The 24355-nt window shown below is 33.0% G+C and overlaps 1 protein-coding gene across 8 annotated transcripts in view; it reads right to left on the bottom strand.

Annotated features, from left to right (window-relative positions):
- Positions 1 to 24355, bottom strand: part of VPS13B (vacuolar protein sorting 13 homolog B) — a 950112-nt gene that overhangs the window by 221112 nt on the left and 704645 nt on the right. For 7 of the 8 annotated variants that reach the window (XM_031954131.1, XM_031954187.1, XM_031954247.1 and 4 more), the window contains one exon: positions 11578 to 11715. In XM_031954131.1, the coding sequence (XP_031809991.1) occupies positions 11578 to 11715 (138 nt within the window). Of the gene's footprint in view, positions 1 to 5701; positions 5875 to 11577; positions 11716 to 24355 lie in introns of those variants that run through there. The other variant, XM_031954542.1, reaches the window with a different exon arrangement.

Raw genomic sequence — 24355 nt, 5'->3', positions numbered from 1 at the left:
TGAGTTAAAAGGAGATTAGAAAAAAATATAAATAAATTACACTAATTTTATGTTCCCATCACACCAGGAGATGACTTAACAGTGAAAGGGGGGAAAAATCATATTGTAATAATGAAATCAGAGAGGGAATTGAAGGCCCAGAGGTGATTCCACTAAGTTTATGTTAATGCACACCTTGTGGGGGACCAAAAATCAACTGGACAAGTTTCCTGAAAACTGTTTCCAGCTATTTTCTCATTTAAAATGTTCCAACTTCACTTGACCCATTAGTCATCATATTACTTAAACTTATGATGTATTTTGAAATCTATTACAAAAAACCCAATGGATTCAATATGGTTTGTTATAACCAAATCATAACACTTGTGAAGGAGACTTATGTAAAGTATTACTTGCTCTGGAATTTTTTAGCAAAAGATAAGGCAAAAAATATTTTAGGCAAACAAGGTTTCTTAGGAACAAAGCCATTTCCTACTTGGGAGAAAAGTGATTCTGTCTCCCCCCAATAAGTTTGTTGAATGTATAACCCCAAAATGGGAAATCTGAGCAAATCTTACTTGATCATCTCTAATGAGTATATAACAGTTCACATTAAAGCCTTTTTTAAAAAATGGCCGGGTAAAGGCGATAATGCCAGTATTATCTCTGTTTTACAGGTAAGGAATACAAAGATCACAAATGCTGAATGCTTTAGATCATGGAGCTAGCACATAGTGAAAATGGCACTAGCTTCAAGGCCAGAGCTCTTTCCATTGTGTCATGCTGATCTTGGAGCTCTAGAGCTTCAAGCATCATTTCATGATATATCCTCTTCTTTTTTGACTTTTTTGTATACCCAGAAAATAGTATCATGTCTGAAACATAGTAAGTATTTAATTCATACTAAAGGACTAATTTTAGTAGTAGTACTACATCTATACAATTTATTATATGAAAGAAATAAGTATGCATTGTTTTTTAAAATTTGAATTATTTGATTTTTGTGAAATCTGTTCAGAAAAAAATCCCCATACTCTTTTCGATTGATGACACTTCTAAAAGAGATCATAAAATGTCTTAGGTATTGGCAGCATAGTTGGAATAGGAATACAATCTACCACAGAGATGACAACACTTATTTGGATGAAAATAATACAAATATTTAATTAATTTTTATTAAGTATATATCATGGGCAGGAACTTGTGATAAGCATTGGGGAAAACAGAAAAATTAGCTAAGATATTCTTATAGAGCAGAGTTTCTTAAAACTTTTCCCACTTGTGACCCTTTTTTGACTGAGAAATTTTTATTCTGGGTATATAGGTACTAAAAATTTGCATACAAATCAAACATTTACTGACAATAAATCATAATTTCATCAGTTACATTCAGTTACAAGACCTCATATGGGGTTCTACCCACAGTTTAAAAATCTGAGTCCTAGAGTATATAATTTTTGTTGAGGCAGGGAGAAATCAAATATGTACATATATCTATAATATATGATAAAACCCACAAGGAGAGAACAAAGTATTACAACATTATGGGGGGGGGGGAGAAATGGATGCAAAACTGAATTAATTTTCTTCCCCTCCAAACTTTCATCAATATTTTCCTTTTTTTCTGCTGAAGACACCATAATTCTTTTAGTGAATGAGGTTCAAAATCTTGGGATTATGTTCGACTCTTGATTCTTCCTTATTTTTTATATTCAATCACCTGCTAAGTCCTATTTTATTAAACTTAGACAATATCACCAGAATATCTCTCTTCCTCCCCTATCCTCTGTCTTTCTCTGTGTCTCTCTTTCCATTTACATTCCTAGGTTCCTATTCCAAATATTCCTTATCTCTCTATTATAAACTGGTCCTCCTGATTATAGCTTTTCTTTTTTCTAGTTAATATAAACTATATCAGCCAAAATAGTATTACAAATGTCTAGGTCTGGCCATATGACTTTCCTATTTAAAATAATTCAACACATCCCTAATGGCTACAAGATAAGCTATAAACCCAATTGCCTGGCATTTAAGTCCCTCTAGGATCTGACCGCAATTTACTTTTCCAGCCATTTCACATTATTACCTTTTATGAATTCCATGTTCTACACATACCAGTCTTTCTGGTTGTTCTCTCATCTCATTCTACCACTGTGTATTCGAATAGGCCATTTACCCCTTATTCCTGGAATGTACTACTTCATCCCCAACTACTGAAATCTTTATTTTCCTTCAAGGCCCCATTTAGATGCTGCCTTCTTCATGAATCTTTTCCCAATTCTATCTGAAAGTATTTTTCTTAACTTAATTATCTGGGTCTCTATCTTTGCTTTTCTCACATTCCATGTTTTGAATATATGGTTTGTTCTTTTTTAGATATTAGTAAGTTTAATTGGGGGGAGGAAAGAAGAGAGATGTCACCTTTGCACGTGGCAGGCATTTGAATAAATATATGTTGAATTGCCAAAGTACTCATCTGCATGGTAATGTAAAACTCCAGGATGTAGGTTGACTTGGTAATACTCTGGGCATGCTCTTTGCTCTGCCTGTGCCACTCCCTTTCCTTCCCCTCTCTAGACAGGCCGGGAGAAAAGGCTTGGACAGCTATCATTCTGGATCAGGTAAATCTATGTGTAGTAAATGAGGGTCTTAGGGACAGTGTATAGATCTGCAATTCATTAGAGTGGTGAGTGTTCATTGTGGTATCTCTTACAAACAAGCATTAGTAACTCTTCTGTAATTTTCAGTCAGATGACCTGGTTCAAATCTTGATGATCTCATTTATTACCTTAATGATTATATAACCAAGCTAACCATTCAGAGCCTCATTTTCCTCATCTGTAAAATGAAGGGGATAAACAAGACGACCTGGAAGATCTCTTATTGTTCTAACTCTATAAGCCTATGATCCTGTGATATCATATGATACAAATTAAAACAACTTGGAGGTACCACCTCACGACTCTCAGATTAACTAAGATTGATAAAAAAAAGATAATAATAAATGTTGGAGGGGATGCGGGAAACTGGAACACTAATACACTGTTGGTGGAGTTGAGATCTGATCCAACCATTCTGGAGAGCAATTTGGAACTAAGCCCAGAGTTATAAGATGTGCATACTGGGCTTGTATCCCAAAACGATCATAAAAAAGAGAAAAGGATCTATACGTGCAAAAATGTTTGTAGCAGCTCTTTTTGCTGTGGCAAAGAATTGGAAAATGAGTAGATGCTCATTAAGTAAGAAATGGCTAAGTTGTGATATATGAAGGTAATGGATTATTACTGTTCTATTAAAAATGATGAACAAGCTGATTTTAGAAAAGATTTACATGAACTGATGCTGAATGAAATAAGCAGAACCAGGAGTACAATGTATACACAACAGCAAAAATGTGCAATGATCAACTATGAAAGACTCAGTTCTTCTCAGTGATTCAATGATCCAAAGCAATCCCAATAAACTTTGGACAGAAAATGCCATCTGCATTCAGAGAGAGAACTATAGAGACTGAATGTAAATAAATACTTGCTATGTTCACTTTTGTTCTTTTTCTTCTGTTTCTTTTCCAGTCATAGTTTTTCCCTTTTATTTTGATTTTTCTCTCCCAACATGATTCATAAAGATATGTGTACTAAAAAGTTAATGTACATGGATTACCAGAAAAAATAAAACAATAAAAAAATTTGAAATTCTTTCAAATGTTGTTATTATGATATGATTTTTAGTTTCCTCACAATTTTGCTTATCTTCTTTTGGACACGAACACTTATCAATGTATTTCTTAAATGTGCTGCTCAGAAAATAAACCAGTATTACAGATGTAAATTGACCAGAACAAAGTACAGAATGAAGATATTCTCTCTCACCACATATGCTTCTATTTTAAAAAAATGACTAATATCTTTTATTTTTATGTGACCTAAATTATCAGTATAATCTCACAGCTCATTGAAAAGATCTGACACTGTTTGAAATGTTCAATACCTAAAGACTTTCCACCTCTGTAAAACAGGGAATAGACAAATTCTTATATCTGTTCTTTGGGCCCAAGATTGTTATTTATAATTTTACTACATTCATTTTTTATTATTTTGTAGAGGTTGTCTCTTCCATTTATATTAATTGTTTTCTTGTCTCTCCTTATTTAACTCTGTATCGGTTGATGGAAGTATTTCTATACTTTGTATTTATAATATCTATAATTTCTTACAGCACAGAAATATACCACTAAATTCATGTACCATAAAGAGAGCTGCTATAAGTATTTTTGTATATATAGGATCTTTTTCTCTTTCTTTTTGGGAATAGGCCTAGTAATGGGTTAACTGGATATAGAAGATGAACAATAACTGAGGAATAGCTAACAAGTGGTAGTATATGAATGGGAAGGAGTACTATAAAAGTAATGAAATAAGTGAGGAGACTATTTCAAAAAGAGAAAGTCATTTGAATTGGTGCACAGTGAAGTAAGCAGAAACAGAATAATTTAAACTATGACAACATTATAAAAATGAGCAATTTTGAAGACTTGTGTTAACTGAAGAATGAAATGAGCAGAACCAGAACAATTTTAAAAAATTATAACAATACAATAACAACAAACGACTCTGATGTGTATAAGAACTATGACCAACATACAAGGATCATTTGTGAATTCCAAAGGATGAATGATGGAACATGTCTACTATACTGTAGACACAGGATAGATTTAGGGCATAGAATGAGACATTATTATTTTTGTAGACAGTGAATGAAAGAATTTGTTTTGATTTTGATACATATACATTACAAAAAAATTAATTTTCTTTTTCAATGGGTAAGGAATAAGAGGGAAAGAAAATAGAATTCTATTAATTAAAAAATAGAGATGGCAGGGGAATGCTACAAATGTGAAATGTGGCATATACTTTCAGATGAAGTCACTGTATCATAAATATTATGCAACTGTTTTACTTTATTACAAGAGACCTCCTCTTCCAGAGTGAGAATAATGTATAAATGTTTATTAAAAACAAAAAAATCTCCAAAACTTAAAAACATACATTCATTGCAATTTGTTTAGCCATTCATCTATCAATGGATATCTATTTTGTTCCCAAGAAGTGCTGCTATAAATATTTTGGTGTATATGTAGCTTTTAAAAAAATTTATTAGGGACTTTCTTGAGGATCATTGGAATCTAGCATTGTAATCTCTGGGTCAAAAGGTATGGACGTTTTAGCCACTTCATTTGCATATTTCCAGAATGGTTGTACTTCTTATCAGCTTCACCAACAATGCATCAGTGTTCTTGTTATTTCACTATTTCAAAACTGATTATTTCTATCTTTTATTATTTTTGACAATTTGCTGGGATGTGAGGTAAAACCTCAGTGCTATTTTGAAGTGCATTTGCCTTTTTGGGAATTTGGAGCATTCTTTCGTAAAGTTGTTAAGATTTGCACTTCATCCTTTGCAAATAGTTTGTTCATGTTTTTTGATTTATTGCCTACTATGTGCCAGGTACTATGCTAAGCACTGGGGACACAAATAGGAAAAAGAAAGACAATCCTTGCCCTAAAGAATCTCATAATTTAATAGACGAAGACAATATACAGAAGGAAGGTAAAAAAGGATGTGGGGCAGCAGGAGGTATTTGGCACAAGGGCGTGATGATCCCTGGAGTTGAAAAATGGAGCTACCTAGAAAGTTTTGAGCCAAGAACACAAAGAACAAAGAACACAAAATAATTTTTGAGAGGAATTTATTTCTCTACCTTCCAGGTCTGCAACTGTGGGGAAAAGCAACTGAGGTGTTGAGTATCAAAAACTGAGTCAATCTGTATGGTGATGAGATTTCAGGTGATCCGCCTATCTTGTGAGAGGCATGATGCTGCTGCACAGAGTTGAAACACTAATAGAAAATGGAAATGAAAACTCAGATTGTAGACTGAGATATGTATATATGTATGTACATGGGAGAAATCTTGTTGGAAAAATCTTTATGGTCTCATTTTGCTATTCCCAATCATTTAAAAAAAACTATAAACAATAATTACATTCTGTACATCTTTAAGTTACTTGTGAGGTGGCAATAAAGACATATATTTACACAAGCAATTACTTGCCTCCTCCTCAATTCTACTCCTCTAAATTCCTATCTTATGTCAAAGTTCACCTTAGGTATCATTTTCTGAGTCACTCAAATAGAATCTCTTTTTAGATTGACTATATATACACATGTTGTATTTTCTGTCATCTCTCTAGTAGAATGTTAGCTCCTTGAATGGATAATTAGGTTTTATCTTTGTACGTTTAACATTTAGCACCATATATTTGTAACAATTATTTGCTGTAACTGCCAAACTTAATTCAAGGTTAAGGAATGAGCCTTGGAGAAGGCAGATAAGAAAGGAGATATTAAAAAGTTAGCAAAACCGAAAAGAAATGGCTAGAAAGGTAAGAGATGGGGGATAATTAGGTGCTTTTTCTTCCTCACCATGTCATACTTACAATCCTCTCACTCCTCTTAATCAAAAAGTCCCTAATATCTTCACTCCAAGAAAGAGGCACTTGGCATAAAGTTATTTAATAAATGCTTACTGATTTGTGCATTGATTAATTAACTTGTCCATATATGGGTAGTAATAAGGGCAGAATTGAAATGAGGTTCTGGAATTTTTTCAATCATTCCACATTGTCTAGTTGCACCATTCTGGGAAAGGTATACTGACAATGGAAAAGGTACTTTTAGACAATGTAAAAAGTAGTTGGTTCCCAAAGTTAAGTTAGTAAGTATCACATAAATACTAAGCTAAAAGAATTGTGAAATTGAGTTCCTCAATTTGTGAATCTATGAGCTTTTAAGGTAAATATCTAATGCATGTTCAAACAATAAATAGTAGGAATAGTCTACAAAAAAATTTGTGTTAAATGAAAATATTATAAAATAAATGATTTAAGCATTTAGCCCTCCCCAAATGCAGTGCACTTGTAAGGTCCTCTTATTTAAATGTCATTTCATGGCTATAATGTCAATGGTTCAAAAATTTGCTCACAAAAGAAGAATGAAAAAATTACCAAAAAGCTCAAATGCTTTCACAAATGACCCTGAGTTAATTAGAAAAGTCTGCATCCTCAACATTCCCCTTCTCACGTGTCAGCTTTCATTAAATAAAAAAAAAAAATCTCATTTCAAAGCTAACAAACACCATGGTTAACAAAACTGTTAAACTGGGATCAAGTGGGCACATTCCTAAGTTTCTCTATGATGTCATACTGAGCAGCCTACAGCTGAACTTGTAAGAAGTAGAATGATTTTTCAATATAAGAAGTATCTGATCTAATGCTAATTTTCTCTCTATAGGCTAACTGTGCTGGGAACAGGTGGCCCTGCTTTCAATTATGGAGGGCTAGCATGCCAGTGTGAGGCCTGGATTAGTTCACCTTCTCACGGGGAATTTGCCTCGGTTGGGAATGGATTTATTATGGCTTCACACATGGAATGGAGCTCATGTCAGCTGAGGGCAGTGACACATCATATGATTCAAATTAACCTGCTGTGGACTGTTCTGTGGGGCTGCGAATGGGTATTAAAATGACGACATTTTAAAAACAGCTTGAAAGAAACCAGGATTGCTGAAGTACAATGGTTCCAATTTGTTCCAACTAATCTATCACCTGCTCGAGAGACGATTCTAGGGAGTTCTGGTGGCTGCTGTTTTTGAGGTTTCTCCCAACCACTGACCTTGCTAATGGAGACAACCATTGCCTTTGGAGGGGTAGAAGAATGGACTTTAAGATGTTTTTTGATGTACAAGTTGGGGTCATTGGTTCTCATCGATTGTAAACAAGCAGTTAAAAAAGATGGCAAAGAAAAGGAAAGATCTTGAACTTTATTTATTTGCTATTATAATGAATGGTAAGTATAGTTTTCTTGTTACTCTGTTTACACAAAGTGATACTGAGAAAACAAATCCAAATAACTAAATTCAAAAGCCACCACATTCATAACTTTACATGGATATTTTGAAATTAATTTCTCTTACTTCTAAATGCCTTATAGCAAAAGACATATTGCTTTGTCAATGATCTAAATGTTTTATAATAATGGCAGACTAACATTTTCTATCTTTTAAAAATCATATTATGTACTTGGGTTGTGTGTGTGTTTTTTACTCCCAAGGCATTTGGGGTTGAGTGACTTGGCCAGGGTCACACAACTAATATCTGGGACCAGATTTACCTCAGATTTTCCTGATTCTAGGGCTAGTGCTCTATCAATTGTACCACCTAACTGCCCCTGTGTACTTTTTTTAAAGAACAACTATAAAGATTAGTGCTCCAACTTTTAATGTTAATTACCTTTTAAAAGAAGAAGTGATATATTATGATGCAATTCATAGATTTATTATTCATTTATTGAAATTAGTTTAATTTCAGGTTTAAGGAGTTCCAAGTGTTATATATATGTATAGAAACTTATTATTCTTATAATAATGCTGTGTTATAAGTACTATTATCAGCCCTACTATACAATTAAGGAAATGGACAAAGAGAGGTTAAGTGAAGTGACTTGTGCTGGATCACATGACTAGTGGTTGTTTATGATGGAATTGGAACTCAAATCTTTTTACTCCAAGTCCCATACTACCTACTACATCACCGAGCTGCCTAATAATTTACAGAAAATATATTTGCTAATGGATATTTAAAAATTATTAATTATAAATAACAACAAAGACTTTAATTCTACTTTCCTGGGAGTGTGTGGTGCCAGTATGGCTAAAGATAAGATCTATGGAGTGGATAAGTAATGAACATTACTATTCCCAGTTTCCTATAATCTAAAATCTAAACGAAATAGCATTCTTCAATTGCCAAAAAATATATAAAATAGACAGTTGATGTGGCATGAAATGTATTAATATATCCTGTTGTTCCACTTAATTAGTGATCTTCAAGTCTTACAACTTGCTAAGGTTTTTTGATCTCTTAAGTTAATAGAGAAAGACAACCTGATTTTCTTTGTGGTGGGAAAATAAAATGATTCTGTAAAATATCTACTTATTTCCTTTAGCTGACAAATTGCTAACAACAAGAAAGTTTTTGCCTAAGATAGAAAATTCAAAAGCTTTCCAGACTTGCTGCTTCAGGATGTACATCCCACATTGCACACAATTAATATATCTTTCAAAGAATTACGTAAGAAAAAAAAACTTGGTTCAAAATATCTACATTTTAACAAATATTCACTAAATGCTATATTTGATTCTTAGCCAGTTTTGTAGAAAAAGTCATTCCTCTTTATACCACCAGAGGTGCTATATCCTCTCTGGTCCTCACCTTTGCTAGGCTTTCTCAAATTACCTTGCATTCATTCCTCTCTATGTAGTATCCTCCCCACAGAATATATTAGTTCAAGACTTTGTGCTTTTGTCTGTAAGTCCTTACTGGCTAGCTCAGTGTGGAGGAATAAATATTTATATCAGCTAGCTCTTTTTCATAGTCGCAAAGAACTGTAAATAATCAACTACCTATCAACTGGGGAATGGCTGAACAATTATGGCATACAAATTTAATGTAATACTTATTGTCAGAAGAAATGATGAAAGACCCTAGGAAAAAAGTAGGAAGACATATTAAAAAAAAGATGCATACTGAAGTGATCAGAATTAGAAATTTATGAGTAATATTACAAAGACAATCATTGAAAAATATAAGATCTCTGGATCATGATTTTGACTAATGATGATGAATACTACTTACTATTAAGCTCCTGACAAGCAAAATACTGAATGATACAAATTTTTTTTTTTTAGACAAGGACAATGTGAGAATTTACTTTGTTTGATTATACACATTTGCTACAAAAGTTTAGCTTTTCTTTTTTTCCCTTTTAAAATGGGTGAGTGGTGAGAGGAAAAGGAAATGTTTTTTCAGTTAAAAAATAAAATGAAACTAAAAGAAAAATTGAAAGAGTCGTTAGAGATTTGGGAGTTGGAGCTCATGCCAGATTCTGTGTATAAGGGAGAGAGAGACAGTGATTTCAGGTATGAAATATTTAAAAGTGAAAATAGTGGGGCAAATACTGTATTAAAAACTGCTTTAAGTTTGAGCCATGGTTCCCCAGGGACCAAGGTGGTATAAGAGAGAAAATATTTTTGAGTGTTTAGGGGAAATATTTGCATTTCTGTTCTTGCTTTATCTAGTAAATATTCTTCTGTTAAGATTATTAGCTAAATGAAACTGGAGTGCTAATGAATGGCAGTTAATATTGCAAAGAACATCAGAAGGCGCTTAAGTTGATAATATCAGAAGGTCACCCCAACCCCTTAGGAGTACCCCTAGAAGTCTGATAGATAGTGGTAGATAGCCTTGCTCTGAGGCCTCAAATTGTTAATATGAATGTGATTTGGGATAAATATCGTCAGAGCTTAAAAGGACTACAAAAATAAATGGTTAGCTCTCTCTCCATAGTCTTACCTGTTTGCTTTCTTCTCCCATATAAGATTTCTGATTTTAACTAATTTTATGAAGCATCCCATTGATATTATGCTTGGTATTGTTTCAAATGCATGAGGAAATATTCATATTTTTACTCTCTTGGCTTGACCTTACTAAGTGGACAATTCCCGGTTTCTCTATTTCCTGGAATGGAACTATAGTCCTCTGTGGCTTTCTCAGTAATGGCTTGTTTACAGGCTTTGGTTTTCCATGGAGCTGGTACCTTTTTGGACTATTATCCTTTATCCTCCTACACTACAATCATATCTAGGAAATAGGAATTTTTGAAGATCTTCTAGCTCCAGTTCCCTCCTAAACCATTATCACTGTTTTGCAAACCAGGAACCATAGAGGAGATAAAATGTATGAAAGTTCTGACTTTTTTATTTTGAACATTTTATTTTGAAACATATGACTATATTATTCTGTAAGCTCCAACATACATGGTGATCCCCCCGCCCCGATCCTGTCCTATGATGAAGAAAAAGAACTCAAACTTCTATAATATTAAAGTGTTTTTAAAAGTTTGTTCACAGCTACCAAGAGTATACTATTCAAAATGTGATAAAATACTCATAAATTTATTTTGAGAAACAAAAGATATAGAATATAAAATAAAATATTAAAATAAAGAATGAAGCATGAATAGCACTTTTACAGTTCAAACTATATTCTAAAACTGCAATCATCCAAACTATTTGGCACTAGTTTAAAAAAAAAAATAGATATCAGGCGAAGTATTTTTTCTCCCGGACACAGAAGGAGAAAGTAGGAACAATGGGTGGAAGTTGCAAAGAGATAAATGTAGGTTTGATGAAAGGAAAACCTTCTTAACAGATCTCTCAAAAAATGGAATGTGCTACTTTGCAGAGGGGTAATGGGTCCATTTCACTGGAGGTCTTACACTAAGGGCTGTACCTTCACATATAGGTTATATTATAGAGGTTGGTCTCCCCAGAAACCCCTCCAACCTCCATTCCATCCCTGATAATAGACAAATGATCATTAGATAATCAAAGAGATCCCTTTAGACTTTTAAATTAAATCTGTACTGCACATCAATATTTAAGACTTGAAAAACGTATTTCTACACGAAAACACAATATCCTACCTGGTCCATTAAGAAAGTCTTTAATTTGTAGAACAACAAGAGAAGGTGGAATTCCACTTTTGGTATCTATTTCTCCAGCTACTGTCTGTAACCACACCTTGGAATAATCCAGAGCTTCTGGTAGTGTCTTTCCAGGATCTGAAGTGACAAGAATATAAATTCAAACCATTAATAACATTTCAAGATTGTAAAATGGGTCTTTTAAGAAATCAAGGAAACCATCTCCCAATATGGCAATCAAACACTTCTTTAATATTTCAGCAAAGATAACAGAGAATATGTTTGCAGTATGTGTGTATGTATGTGTATGTGTATATCACACACAAATATGCAATATATATATGTGTGTGTGTGTGTGTGTGTGTGTGTGTGCGCGCGCACAGACACACATAATAATTACAAAATTGAGACACTGACACTATGTGGTACCAATAATATTTCATAATATATAAAAGCTACTGATGAAGCAGCTAAGAAAATGAAGATTAGCTGAAATTTTGCTTATTTCATTTTCAGTAGAGTATATATTACAAAATTGCTGACTATTGAATAAACACTGGGGAGGGTTTTTTTTTTTTTTTTAATATGATGCCAGAATCCAATTAAAGAACAAAAAAGTAAAATTAACAGAAGCTTAAAACAGTGTAGCACACTTAAAGATACCACAAATTAGTATTGCTTAAGAGTTATTTGGTCTACTAAAGGGTTTCACTAACATTATAATAACCTTTTATTACAAAGTTTTTGAAATTTCCTTCAGTAGCTTTTCCTAATTAACCTAAATGACAAAGGTCAGTTCTTTAAAAGACCCATAATTAAAAATAAAACCTGAGGTATTCAACTTTATGTGCTTAATGCTATATATTTTTTATTTACCCTTTTTAGCTAGTGATTATGGAAAATAAGAGTTTGCTTTTTAAATTCTTGCCAATGTTACTCTTACTGAAATAACTTTTAAAATGACTGCTGCATCCTAGCATACAATTTTTTAAAACTTCTAAGTATTAAGTTTTCCTTTATTTCCAAGATTTTTTTCCCTGTGTGTTTTAATGGACTCTGAATGTAAATTTTATTGAGATGCTCTTGCCATAGATTTCATCTACCCAATTTTCACTTAATTTGAAAAGTCTTAATAAAGTATTATTTATTTTAGGTTTTATTGACTGGATTACTTTCAAGAATGGTATTTACACATCATTTTCAACATACATTCTTACACTAATCCTGTCATATGTAAATTGGCATATAAATTCTACTTTGGAATTTGTATTTGTTGACCTTGTCATGTGATCTGGAAGAAACCTGGCATTTACATACAATTATGTGATTTCTTTTTCTTATTTCTTTTCTTTTTTTTTTGCTGAGGCAATTGGGGTCAAGTGATTTGCCCAGGGTCACACAGCCAGGAAGTGTTAAGTGTCTGAGGTCAAATTTGAACTCAGGTCCTCCTGAATTCAGGGCTGGTGCTCTATCTACTGCATCACCTAGCTACTCCCAGTTATGTGATTTCAAAAAAAAAGACTGAAATCAACTGATGCTGATTGTAACACTACTTATGTGGTAAGTATCAAATGCTAACAATGCATTCTTTTTTTTTTTTTAAATATGATGTTTTATTTTAAAGCAGTATGTACATTACAAAGCAGATTCATTACTAAGAAATATTATTCCTAGTCTTGCTGTTAGACTAAGGCTTTGTACATAGGCAACAAACTGTTACTAGTAAGAGATGAAAACAGATTTATGTATCTTATTAGCATTAGAAAAGTGACCACATAACTTTCTAGTAATTTTATCATTAGCAAAGAAGTTACTAGGTCCAGACCATAGAACCTGGATCTGACAGAGTTCTGACTCTGAAATTCCTTTACTTAATCATAATCTTTTATTATTTTGTCTTATGAGCTCTAATTCTTTTAGTTGTCAACTGTTTTCCAGGTCATCACTCTTGGACTCTATACTCTTCAACTCTATACTATCCTCTCTACTCTAGTTCCTTTGCTCCTTTTTTTTTTTTTTTTTAATCTCTAATAATGCCTTGGCAAACTTCCATACAAATGTATTTTGCTTATAAATATTTGAGGACAAATCTTCAAGATACAACAAGACAAAATAAATGAAGTCAGAATCCTAAGAATTAAGATGAGATGTTGCCCTACTCTCACATCTAGCCCATTCCTCAACCATCTAAACATCCAGAAGTTGTAGTAAAAAATCTTAACATGATAATTTTGGTTACTTTTTTGTAAAGTATACCAGGTGTTGTTTCATCCAAGAAGTAAAGAAATGTCATTATAGGTGTGAATCTTAATAACTGAGAACTTTAATATTAAAAATAATTATTCAGAGACTCCCATATCCATCTTCAGATGTAGTGAACACAAGATAATTTGCAGGCTTTTTCAGGACAGGTCTTTAAGTAGGCAATGCCATGCAGGCCACACTGAGTTTGAATATTCCCATTCTGATGTTATCTTTTAAGAAGCAGCAGATTTGATTCTGCCACAATAAGGCATAGAAAAAAAAAAAGACTGTAGGGAGAAATGGAGAAGGGTAAGGTGGGCTGGAAATGGAGCTGCACAAGCATCTGATTTTGGTTTCTAGGAAATGGCAAGTAGAAACCCAGCTGCATTTTCGAGGTTGCTCAGAATAGGGATCAAGACAAGACAATGCTGTATCTAAGAAGGCAAAAGTAGCTCATCAGGTCAGCATTGGAGTCTGTAGCACTAAATAAAAATGGAGAGAGACCACAGTGATGGAAAATAAAAGAAAGCTTAAGTATCAAAGATATTGGTCATAGATGGCCAGAGTACAAATACACCAATGAATCAGATGCTAAAAATCAGAATGAAAAATCAGCAACACTAAGATATATCTAATAATTGTAATACAAAAGAAAGATGAGAATGTCTGATAAGAGAAAGAATACTGTACTCTCTCTTCCTCATCAAAATCATAGAAGAATAATAGATATCTTGCTAATAAGAGAAGTATAATTCATTAAAAAAAAATTAGGGGAAGTAGAGCCAAGATGGCAAAGTAATAGAAGAAAGTATTTAAAGAGCCTTTATCAAAATTCTTCCAAACAGAGATAGAAAAAATATCAGACAAAATCTTGATGGAGAAATACACGAAAAAGTACATTAAGTCATTTGTCCAGCCCCGGTTGGCATGGGAAAATAGGAAAGTTTGTGGACATAAGGAGTAGAGTATGATAAGAGTCTGAGGTCAAGCAAAGTACTTCAGTGCAAGATAAGAACTATACAACAGGGCAAGAGGAATTCTCAGACTCACATCAGGGCACCATTATAGTGAGGGTAAGAAACAATTGCAGACCCTAGAGGAACAGGGTATTGAGAGATGAAGTTGGGAAACAAGCAACATCTGTATAGAGCCTTGAAATCTGAAGTGAGGAAGCAGGCTGAGGAATTAGTAAATATAAAAAAAAAAAATTCTCCTACAAAAATCTATTTTTGTGATAGAGATGTCTAATATGAAAATCTAAAAGAAAAAAAAAAACCTCAAACATCTATAAGACAAGACCAAAAGAAAAACACAGTTATAGTTATGATTCCAGTAGAATTATTGGAGAAGAAGAAACAAGAGTTAAAAAAAATTTTTTTAAATGTTTTTACAAATGAAATGAGAGCAATAGAATGGAAAGAATTAAAACTGAAATTGAAAATTTTAAATTGAAATTGAAAAAGAATTGAACATTATGGATAGGAGAATTGGAAAGAGAATTTAACAGCTTGGCACAAATAGTACAAAATATTGCCCAGGCAACAAACTCCCGGACAAATAGAGTGTACCAAATAGAAGCAAATGACTCCATAAAACAACAAACATTAAAAAAAAAAAAAAAATTCCAAAAGAATGAAAAAATAAAAAGGCATTTCAGCAAAAAACGAACAAACAAACAACAACAAAATCCCTGACCTGGAAAACAGATCAAGTAAAAATAAATTAAAAATTTTTTCTTAACTATCTGAATGTCATAACCCAAAACAAACAAATAAACAAACAAAAAAACACACTAGACTATGATCCAAACAATCTTAAAAGAAAACTAACTAGATCTCTTAGAACCAAAGGACAAAGTAGAAGTAGAAAAAAAAATCCACTGGTCATCTCCTGAAAGAAACACCCCAAATGAAAACTCCCATAAACATTAAAGTCAAAATGTAGTCAACAACAACAACAACAACTACAAAACTACAAGTAGCCAGAAAGAAAGAAATCAAATCCTGAGGATTAGCAGGAATGGAGAACTTACAATATGATATTACAGAAAGCAAAGAATATAAGCTAATAATGAAAAACACTTGATTCTATAAAATTGAGTATAATTTTACAGAGGAAAAGAAAACACAAACCTTTCCCTTTCGATAAACATGATTTCTTCTTCTGAAAATTGCCTATTTATATGTTTTAATCATTTATCAAATGGGGAATGGCTCTTATTTTCATAGCAATCTGTATTTTTGGAGGCAATGCTCATATCATTAAGGTTACAAATCTTTTAGAACAGTTTGGAATATCTGAAAACATAATTGCCATTAAACAAGCTTATAATACTATATTTTGTTTTTTAAACATTTGGAGAATGGTTCTTATTTTTATAAATTTGGTTCAGTTTCCTATAAATTTTAGAAAAGAGACATCTATTAGAGAAACTTGCTGTAAAGTTTTATCCTTCTTTCTTCCTGCCCTGCCCACCCTGTCCCATTTCTTGCTTTCTTTCTAATTTTAGCTGCAATGGTTTTATTTGTGCAAAATCTTTTATCTTTACTGTAATTGAAATTATCTATCTTAGCTCTGGTGATCCTTTCCAACTCATTTGGTTATAGACTCTTCCCTTATCCATATATCTGACAGGTTATCTTTTTGATATTACTCTAATTTGCCTATGATATATAGGTCTATGACATATACACACACATATGTCTATATCATGTACTCATTTTGAGTTTATCTTGGTATACAGTGAGAGATGTTTTTGTCAGACTATCTTCCAGTTTTCCTAGCACATTTTGTCAAAGAGGAAGAAACAATCAATCTCTGAGCTTGAATCTCTGAGTTTATCAAACACCAGTTTGTGATGGTCATTTATTTGTGTATATCATATGCTTAATATATTATGTTGATTAAACATTTAGGATTTCTTCTATAGTACTAGGTTATCTTGATAATTATCACTTTGCAGTACAGTTTGAGATTTGATACTGCTTTTTCTTTTATTCTCGATTTGGGGAAGGTGGGTTGACAGGGACAAAAGATGTATTCTTGTTGATTGAAAAAATATAATTAAAAAAATAATAAAAAAGGACAAATTAGAAATGAATGTTAGGAATTTGAGTTCTCAGTGTAAAAGACAGACTGCTTGATGCCAAATTAAAGAACATAGGAGGTGAAGAGGATGAAGGAAAGCATAATCAGTACTTGGATAGATTCCATTATAAAATGCTCCTTAAAGAAATTTAAATATCTGTACATACATATTAAACCTATATCAGATTGCTTGTTCTCTTGGAGAGGAGGGAAGGTAAAGGAAGAAAGGAGAAAAATTTGGAACATCAAGTTTTACAAAAATGGATGTTGAAAACTATTTTTACATGTATTTGGAAAAATTAAATACTATTGAAAATTTTATAAAAAATAACTCTCCCCTCACAAAAAACAAAAGGAATTTTAAATATCTGGAAGAATATTCAGGGCTCTTAGTTGGGTTGTACTAATAAGTTAAGAATGACACTTTATTTACATTTGTAATACTGACCAATCAAACTACCAAAGGAACATTTATGGAGTTAAATCCAATGATAACAAAATTCATTTGGAAGAACAAAATACCTAGAATAACAAAAGATAGTGAAGAAAAAAGGTAAGAATGAAATAAAAATAACCATTTTTAGACATCAAACTATATTATAAAATCTTCAAAATCATTTGGCATTAGTTAAAAACTGGAAAAGCTGACTCAAGTGCCATACTTGATAAGGGAGAATCAGAAATAATTAAACTCAATAACCTATTGTTCAATAAAATCAAAACCAAAAATTTCTCAGAAAGAAATTCATTATTTGATAAGAATGATGGGGATAACTGGAAAGCAATCTGGAAAACATCATATCATATTAACATCAAATGCCATATTCCAAAAAAATTAAAAATAGATATTAAAGCTTGAAAATTACAGATCATAACATAAAAAACTGACCACACAACTTTCAGCACTTTAAGTAAATGATTTTTAACCAAAAAAATTAATAATTGCAGAAAATTAGCTAATTCTAATTACATGAAACTGAAAAGCTTCTATACAAATAAAATGATGATTTCTAAGATGAGAAGAGAAGTAGGAAACTGGGAAAAGAATTTTCGATTTCAGATATGGCTTTGATATCTAAGATGCATTGACAAGTAAGAGAAACATACAAGACCAAAATCAATTTCTCCATAGGCAAATAGGTAAAGGCAAATAGGCACTTCATATGCAACACACTGGCCAAAATTACAAAAAATGGGAATAATCAATGTTAGAGAGATTGTGGAAAACAGGCACACTGACAGATCTGGAATTATGCAAATAATATCCCTATTATCCATACCTTCTGACTTGGAGATTCCATTGCTAGGCAGAAAACCTCAATGAAGTCAATGATAAAATGAAAGGATACCTACATATCAAAATATTTTAGAGTAGCACTTTCAGGAAAAAAAACTGAAGCTCATTGATTAAGGAATAGCTAAACAAATTGTATACATGAAGTTAATGAAATAATATATAAATTGGTTTTGTATAATTTTTTTTCTCCCTTTTTTTTTTTTTTTGGCAAGGCAATTGGGGTTAAGTGACTTACCCAGGGTGACACAAATAATGAGTGATAAGTTTCTGAGGCTGGATTTGAACTCCGGTCCTCCTGACTCCACAGTCAGTGCTCTAACCATTGTGTCATCAAGCTGCCTGCCTTCCCACTTTTTCTTAAAAAACTTTTTGTTGTTATAAGAGATAACAGAGATAGAGGGATTATAGAAGGAAATAGATGACTTAATTAAAAAAATGAAAGCAATAAAAATCCATTAAAAAGAGAAAATAAGAGCAGCTAGATGGCACAGTAGATAGAGCAACGGCCCCATAGTCAGGAAGACTTGAATTCAAATCTGGTCTCACACACTTAACACTTCCTGGCTGTGTTATCCAGGGCAAGTCACTTAGTCCGAATGGCCTCAGCAAAAAAACAAAAAAAGAAAGAAAAGGATCCCATATTAAAAAAAACAAACAAACAAACAAAAAAACCCAACAACAAAGAGAAAATCTATAAAGTATGACGCAGTTCTAAGATTTGTCAATGTTTCCCAGGCTGTCAGTCTTCCTAAATTTGATCTCAATTAGATTTCCTGAGGTCTCCCTTTGGAGTGAGATTATGTTATTTGAGTTGGGGGTTGATTTCTAATCCCTGGGTAAGTTCAGAGCTATTAAATGGGTCTTTGGTTTTTCACTTGAATTAAATGAGAGATGATAGTAATGCCACTTGTCCCTCTTTGGAAAAGAAACTTTTAAAACTGAGTCAGAAAAATTCTTTTACTATCATTTGCTCCATAAGAAAATCCAGACATTCCTTAGATTTGTAATATTCTGATTATTGTCTTGCCTTGTTTCATTGAATAAGTGGTGTTTTAAAATGATCAAGTTGTTTACATTGCACTTTTATTAGGGCCCTAACATGAGTACATCTGAGACTTGAACTTTATGGTGATCATACTATGTTTTCAAGCTATAATGTATTATGAAACTCTGAGCAAGAAAAGAATAGTTACTAAAAGCAAGAAAAGAGAAAACACTATTAAGCAATTAAGAAAAAAAAAGCTTTTATATACTTTTTTGATATACATAAAATAGTTTGAAATTTAAAGTATCTGGTCCCCAAAGCCAGAAGGAATGAACTCAAAGGGATGTATTTATTTATTTCAAAATGGTTTAGCAAAGGTCAAATCTCTAGGCAGCTAGATGATTTAGAGGAGGGTGCTGGACCTGGAATCGGGGAGAATAATTCAAATCTCACTGCAGGTAGTTGTTGGAAGCCTGTTTCCTCATCTGTAAAATGGGGATAATAATACTTACCTTCCAGTATTGTTATGAGGATAAAAATGATACTTCTACCATTGTATACCATTTTTCTGCCCACCTGCTTCTAATTATTTATACATATTCTAGATCTTAAATTATTTAGGAGATGATGACCCCCTCTTTTTTCTATTTTCTTTTGGTCACTTTAGCACACGAGCTAAAGCTGGGATGTCAGACTCAAATAGAAAGGGGGCCACATATTAACATTTTCTGGGTTCTACAGGTTTTTTGTTTGTTTGTTTGTTTATTTTGCTATTTCCTAGTTATACTTTGAAGTGGTTTGGGAATGTGTTTGACACTTCTGAGCTAGAAGATGGGCAGAGAAAGGAAGTAAATTTAAAAAAGTCCCAAACTGACTTTCATTGATCTAGGTTTCTAGTAAGCTTGTTCAGATTTCATTCTCATTTGCTAGAGAACAGTAACAAAGAATTTCTTGGAAATAAGTAGCTGTTCCAGTAGAGAAAAGCTTTTCACAAAAACCACAAGCCAATTCTGGTACATTAACAAGGAAGTAAGAAGTCGATAAGAGGCAATTAGGTAGTTTGGAGAAAGAAATGAATGTTTAAGTGAGGGCTTAGTCAACCATGGTTCAATAGAGCAAAATAAATATTTTTTGGGGAGGAAAGATTGCCAATTTGCTCAAATTATGATTCCTATTGTTTACAATATAATGTAGTGCTGTACCTGTAGTTAGGAGAAATCCTGTTTTAGAATCCTTTTGAGGGGAAAAGGGAGAAAGAAGGGAGAGGCAGCTAGATGGCACAGTGGACAGAGCACCAGGCCGTGAAGTCAGGAAGGCCTGAGTTCAAATACAGCCTCAGAAACTTAGTATTACCTGTGTGACCTTAGGCAAATCACTTAACTCCAACTGCTTCACAAAAAATTAAACAGTCTGAGGAAGGATTTTAGTTTAGTTTATGCAACCACTTCCAAGTCATTTTTATCTCTGAGGCTCAGTTTCCTCAACTGCAAAATGAGGCTACAGCTGTTGTGAGGATTGACTAGAATAAATATGAAGTGGTTTGTAAGGCTCAGTGAGCTTTATGTAAATACCCATTACAATTACTTTGGCAAAGTATTATATAAAAAGTAATTTGTAAGTGATTTTAAAACATTGTTTAAGGTTTCTATTCTCATTCAGGTGTGAGTCTGAGATTGAGAATGCTTTTGTACTAAAAAGTGTGAAATATTATCATCAACGAAGAGAATATAGAAGAAAAATGGAGAAGTACAAAGTAGGAGAGAAAAATAAACTGGATGCTGATTGAATTGATCTCTCTTTGTCCCATCCAGTCTAGGGGCAGGGTGCTGATGGCTAGTCCTTATTGTTCTGTGTGAGCCAGGGAAAAGAAAAGGCCTATTTTTTCTTTGATGCTCAAGATACCCTTTAATGAGAAATCTGAGTTGTGGTGAAAACAACTACTACATTAGGTCACTCCACTTCCATCTGTGAGACCCCATGGAGTCACTGCTGGCAATGAGGCTTGTGTTTAGCTCTAGTAATGCTAAATGACTTAAGTAAAATTTCCTGGCTTTGGAAGGACATTAGCAGAAAGGGAAACCAGCTGATTCTCCCTTTCAAATTCCAAAAATGTAAAAGGCATAGGACTTGCTGGGGCCCTTTCTGTTCCTAAATCCTAGGAAACTTTCCCTTATTATGGCAGAGTAAGCCTTCTCTCCTCTCGCTCTCTCTTTTTAGTCATAGGAGCAAATGTTAAGTTTTTCTTGTAATGTTTCACAGAAGGGGCTACATAAATGTTTGCCGACTGGCTGTTGACCAAATTGCATTGTTTGCTGTGGCCAAGGAGTCACAGCAGCCTGTCGCTGTCAAGGGAAAGAAAACAGAAGGAAGGAATGGGCTGTCATAGTCCCCTTGGGCCTTGTGATGTTAAAGTACGTTGCATTACAAGGCAGACCTACCTTCCCTTGCTCCAGCAGCCCTTCCTACCTCACACCTGAACTTGTTGACCTGAAAAGAGCACTGGATTTGGAGTCAGAATATTTGGGTCTCAATATCATTTAATACTATCTGTGTGAACTGTGGCAAACCACTTGCCCTTTAAAGGAACTTAAAACTCAAAATTAAAAAAAAAAATGAATGCTAAATTTGTGTGTGTGTGTGTGTGTGTGTGTGTGTGTGTGTTGGGAAATATTTAATGAAATAAATAAAAATATATGGGGGGAAAAAAAAGAAAAAAAGTCAAGTGGAAAGGCCATGGAACTTAGCAGTAAAGTGTTCAATAGTAAGTAACCCTGGTGATAGCAGTTTTAGTGGAGTGATGAGGTCTGACTGCAAAAAGTTGAGAAATGAGTCTGAACAATTATGATCATCTCCATTTTATAAAGGAGGAAGCTCAGGGATATGATAAAACAATTTGGTACTGATTAAGAAATGGAGTGGATCATCAAAATTCCTCTCTCCTTTCTGAGCCAACCTTTCTTCCTACAGTCTTCTTTACAGTGATCAAGTGGCCAGGCCTTTTCAAGGACTCCAATTTTTAGTATTTTTTACCAAATTAATAATAGTAGTCAATTATTACAAACATTAATTAATGTTAATTACTGACTTCAGAAATATAAAAGTGAAAAATATAAAAATACAAAAGTGAAACTGTATCTGCAATCATGGACTTTACATTCTGATGGAGGAAGGGGAAATACAAAATGCTTGTGTGTGTATACATGTATATACATGTATATGTACTTGTATAACACATACATGAACTATATAAATGAATACAGTGGTAATGGGAAAGAGGTCACTAATTTTATACACATATGTTTAAGTCCTGATTTTTATAGCATTCAAGTCACAGGTTAATTCTAAGTCCTTCTAGGCACATTAGCGAAACTTTTAGTTCCAAAAAAAAGTGTAATCCAATCCTTTTTTTTTTATAGCTACAATTGCTAAATGAAATAAAGTTATGATTTATGAAGTGAAAGAAGCCAGTTTGTGATTTTTCAATTGTGCGTTTACTAAAATGTTTGGCACCTTTTTTGCAGTCCTGTTTCTAACAGGCATGAAGAAGCCAACTGCTACAGTTGCACATATTCAAGCTGCGCCATGAATGACTATACTGAGGTCGTTGAGTGCCTCAGTCAATCACATGCCTATATCTGAAAATATTTAATCTAAAACAAAGAGTATTAAATTTTATCTACAAAAATGTAGTATCTTAAGATACCTAATGAGGTTGCACATTTTAGATTCTGGATCTTGGGACACAGATATCACATGTAAAAAATTTTTTTTGCTCTCACTATCAGGTGTTATTTATGTAGTTTTACCCAAACATCTGTTGATTAATGTAGTTGATAATAACGAGGGGAAAAAAGTAAAAGAAAAATCAAAAAGATTACATGAAAACATTTAGAAGTCAAATTTCCTCAGTGTTTCTCAGTATATAAGAATAAATTGGTAGTTATAAGATTCTGGACTAATTGTGTGTGTGTACTAAAGGCTCAGGAGTGTGGGGGTTAGAAACATATCCTAAGGATGGTTCAACTCCTTCAAAACTGCCCAGATGCCACAGTCACCTCTTTGAAAACAAATGAAACCCCAAAACAAACAAGAAGAAAAATGATTTTTTTGAAGCAGCCTTGGGCAGCATAGTCAAGAAATGAGGCAACTACAAATCTGGACTACATTATCTTAAACAAAACAAATACTGATTTAAAAATATTTATAAACACAACTAATAAGATTATGCTAAAAAACAACTGCATACATCTTTATTTAAATGAGGATGGCCAATAATACAGCTGCTACATATAAAGATACTGGCAGAAAACATCATTTTTATTAGAGGCTGCTCCAGATAGGAGGAGCATCAAGGAAAAAATGCTATTTTATTATTTTAATGTTTTTAAAGTCCCTATGTTAACTCACTGATTATTTTTATCCATTCAAATTAGACAGAAAAGCACTAAATAGTATATTTATGTAATTGAGTGTAAAAAGGCAATCAAAAGTGATCATTTTATTTTATAATCTTAAAATGATTGATAATAAAAGGTGGCCATTTATCTACATATTATGATGGATTACCACTACTAGGTCTCTACCTCAAGAATATCAAAGGAAGACCAAAAGGACCTACAATGTACAAAATTATTGAGAGCAGTTTTTTTTCTGATAGGATAAAACTAGGAATTTGGGGGATGCCCACCTATTGAGGGAATGGCTGACCAAAACATGGTATGCAAATGTAATGGAATATCATTGTGCTGCAAGAAATGAGAGAATAGATGGTTTTAGGGAAATCTGGAATAACCTATATGAATTGATACATACTGCAGAACCAGGAAAATAATTATCCAATAATAATACCAACATTATACAGAAAAACAACTTTGAAACTTGTTTCAAACAAATCTACATTTTCAGATGGCCAATGATGAAATATGCTACTTACTTTACAGAGAGGGGATGAAAAGATGAACACTAGATGAAGAATATCATACATTTTTGGATACTATAAATTGGAAATTTGTTTATTATGTAAACTTGTAATAAAGGCTTGATTTTCTTTTCTTTTTCTTCAATGAGGGTGGTAGTGGTGATGACAGGAGGTTCAGGGCAGACAGGAAAAATTCTGTAAGTCACTGCCTTCTAGAACCCAGGATTTATATGCCATAATAAGGTAT

Source organism: Sarcophilus harrisii, chromosome 1, assembly GCF_902635505.1.
Source record: "Sarcophilus harrisii chromosome 1, mSarHar1.11, whole genome shotgun sequence".
Taxonomy (NCBI): domain Eukaryota; kingdom Metazoa; phylum Chordata; class Mammalia; order Dasyuromorphia; family Dasyuridae; genus Sarcophilus; species Sarcophilus harrisii.
This window is presented reverse-complemented; position numbering and strand designations above follow the sequence as displayed.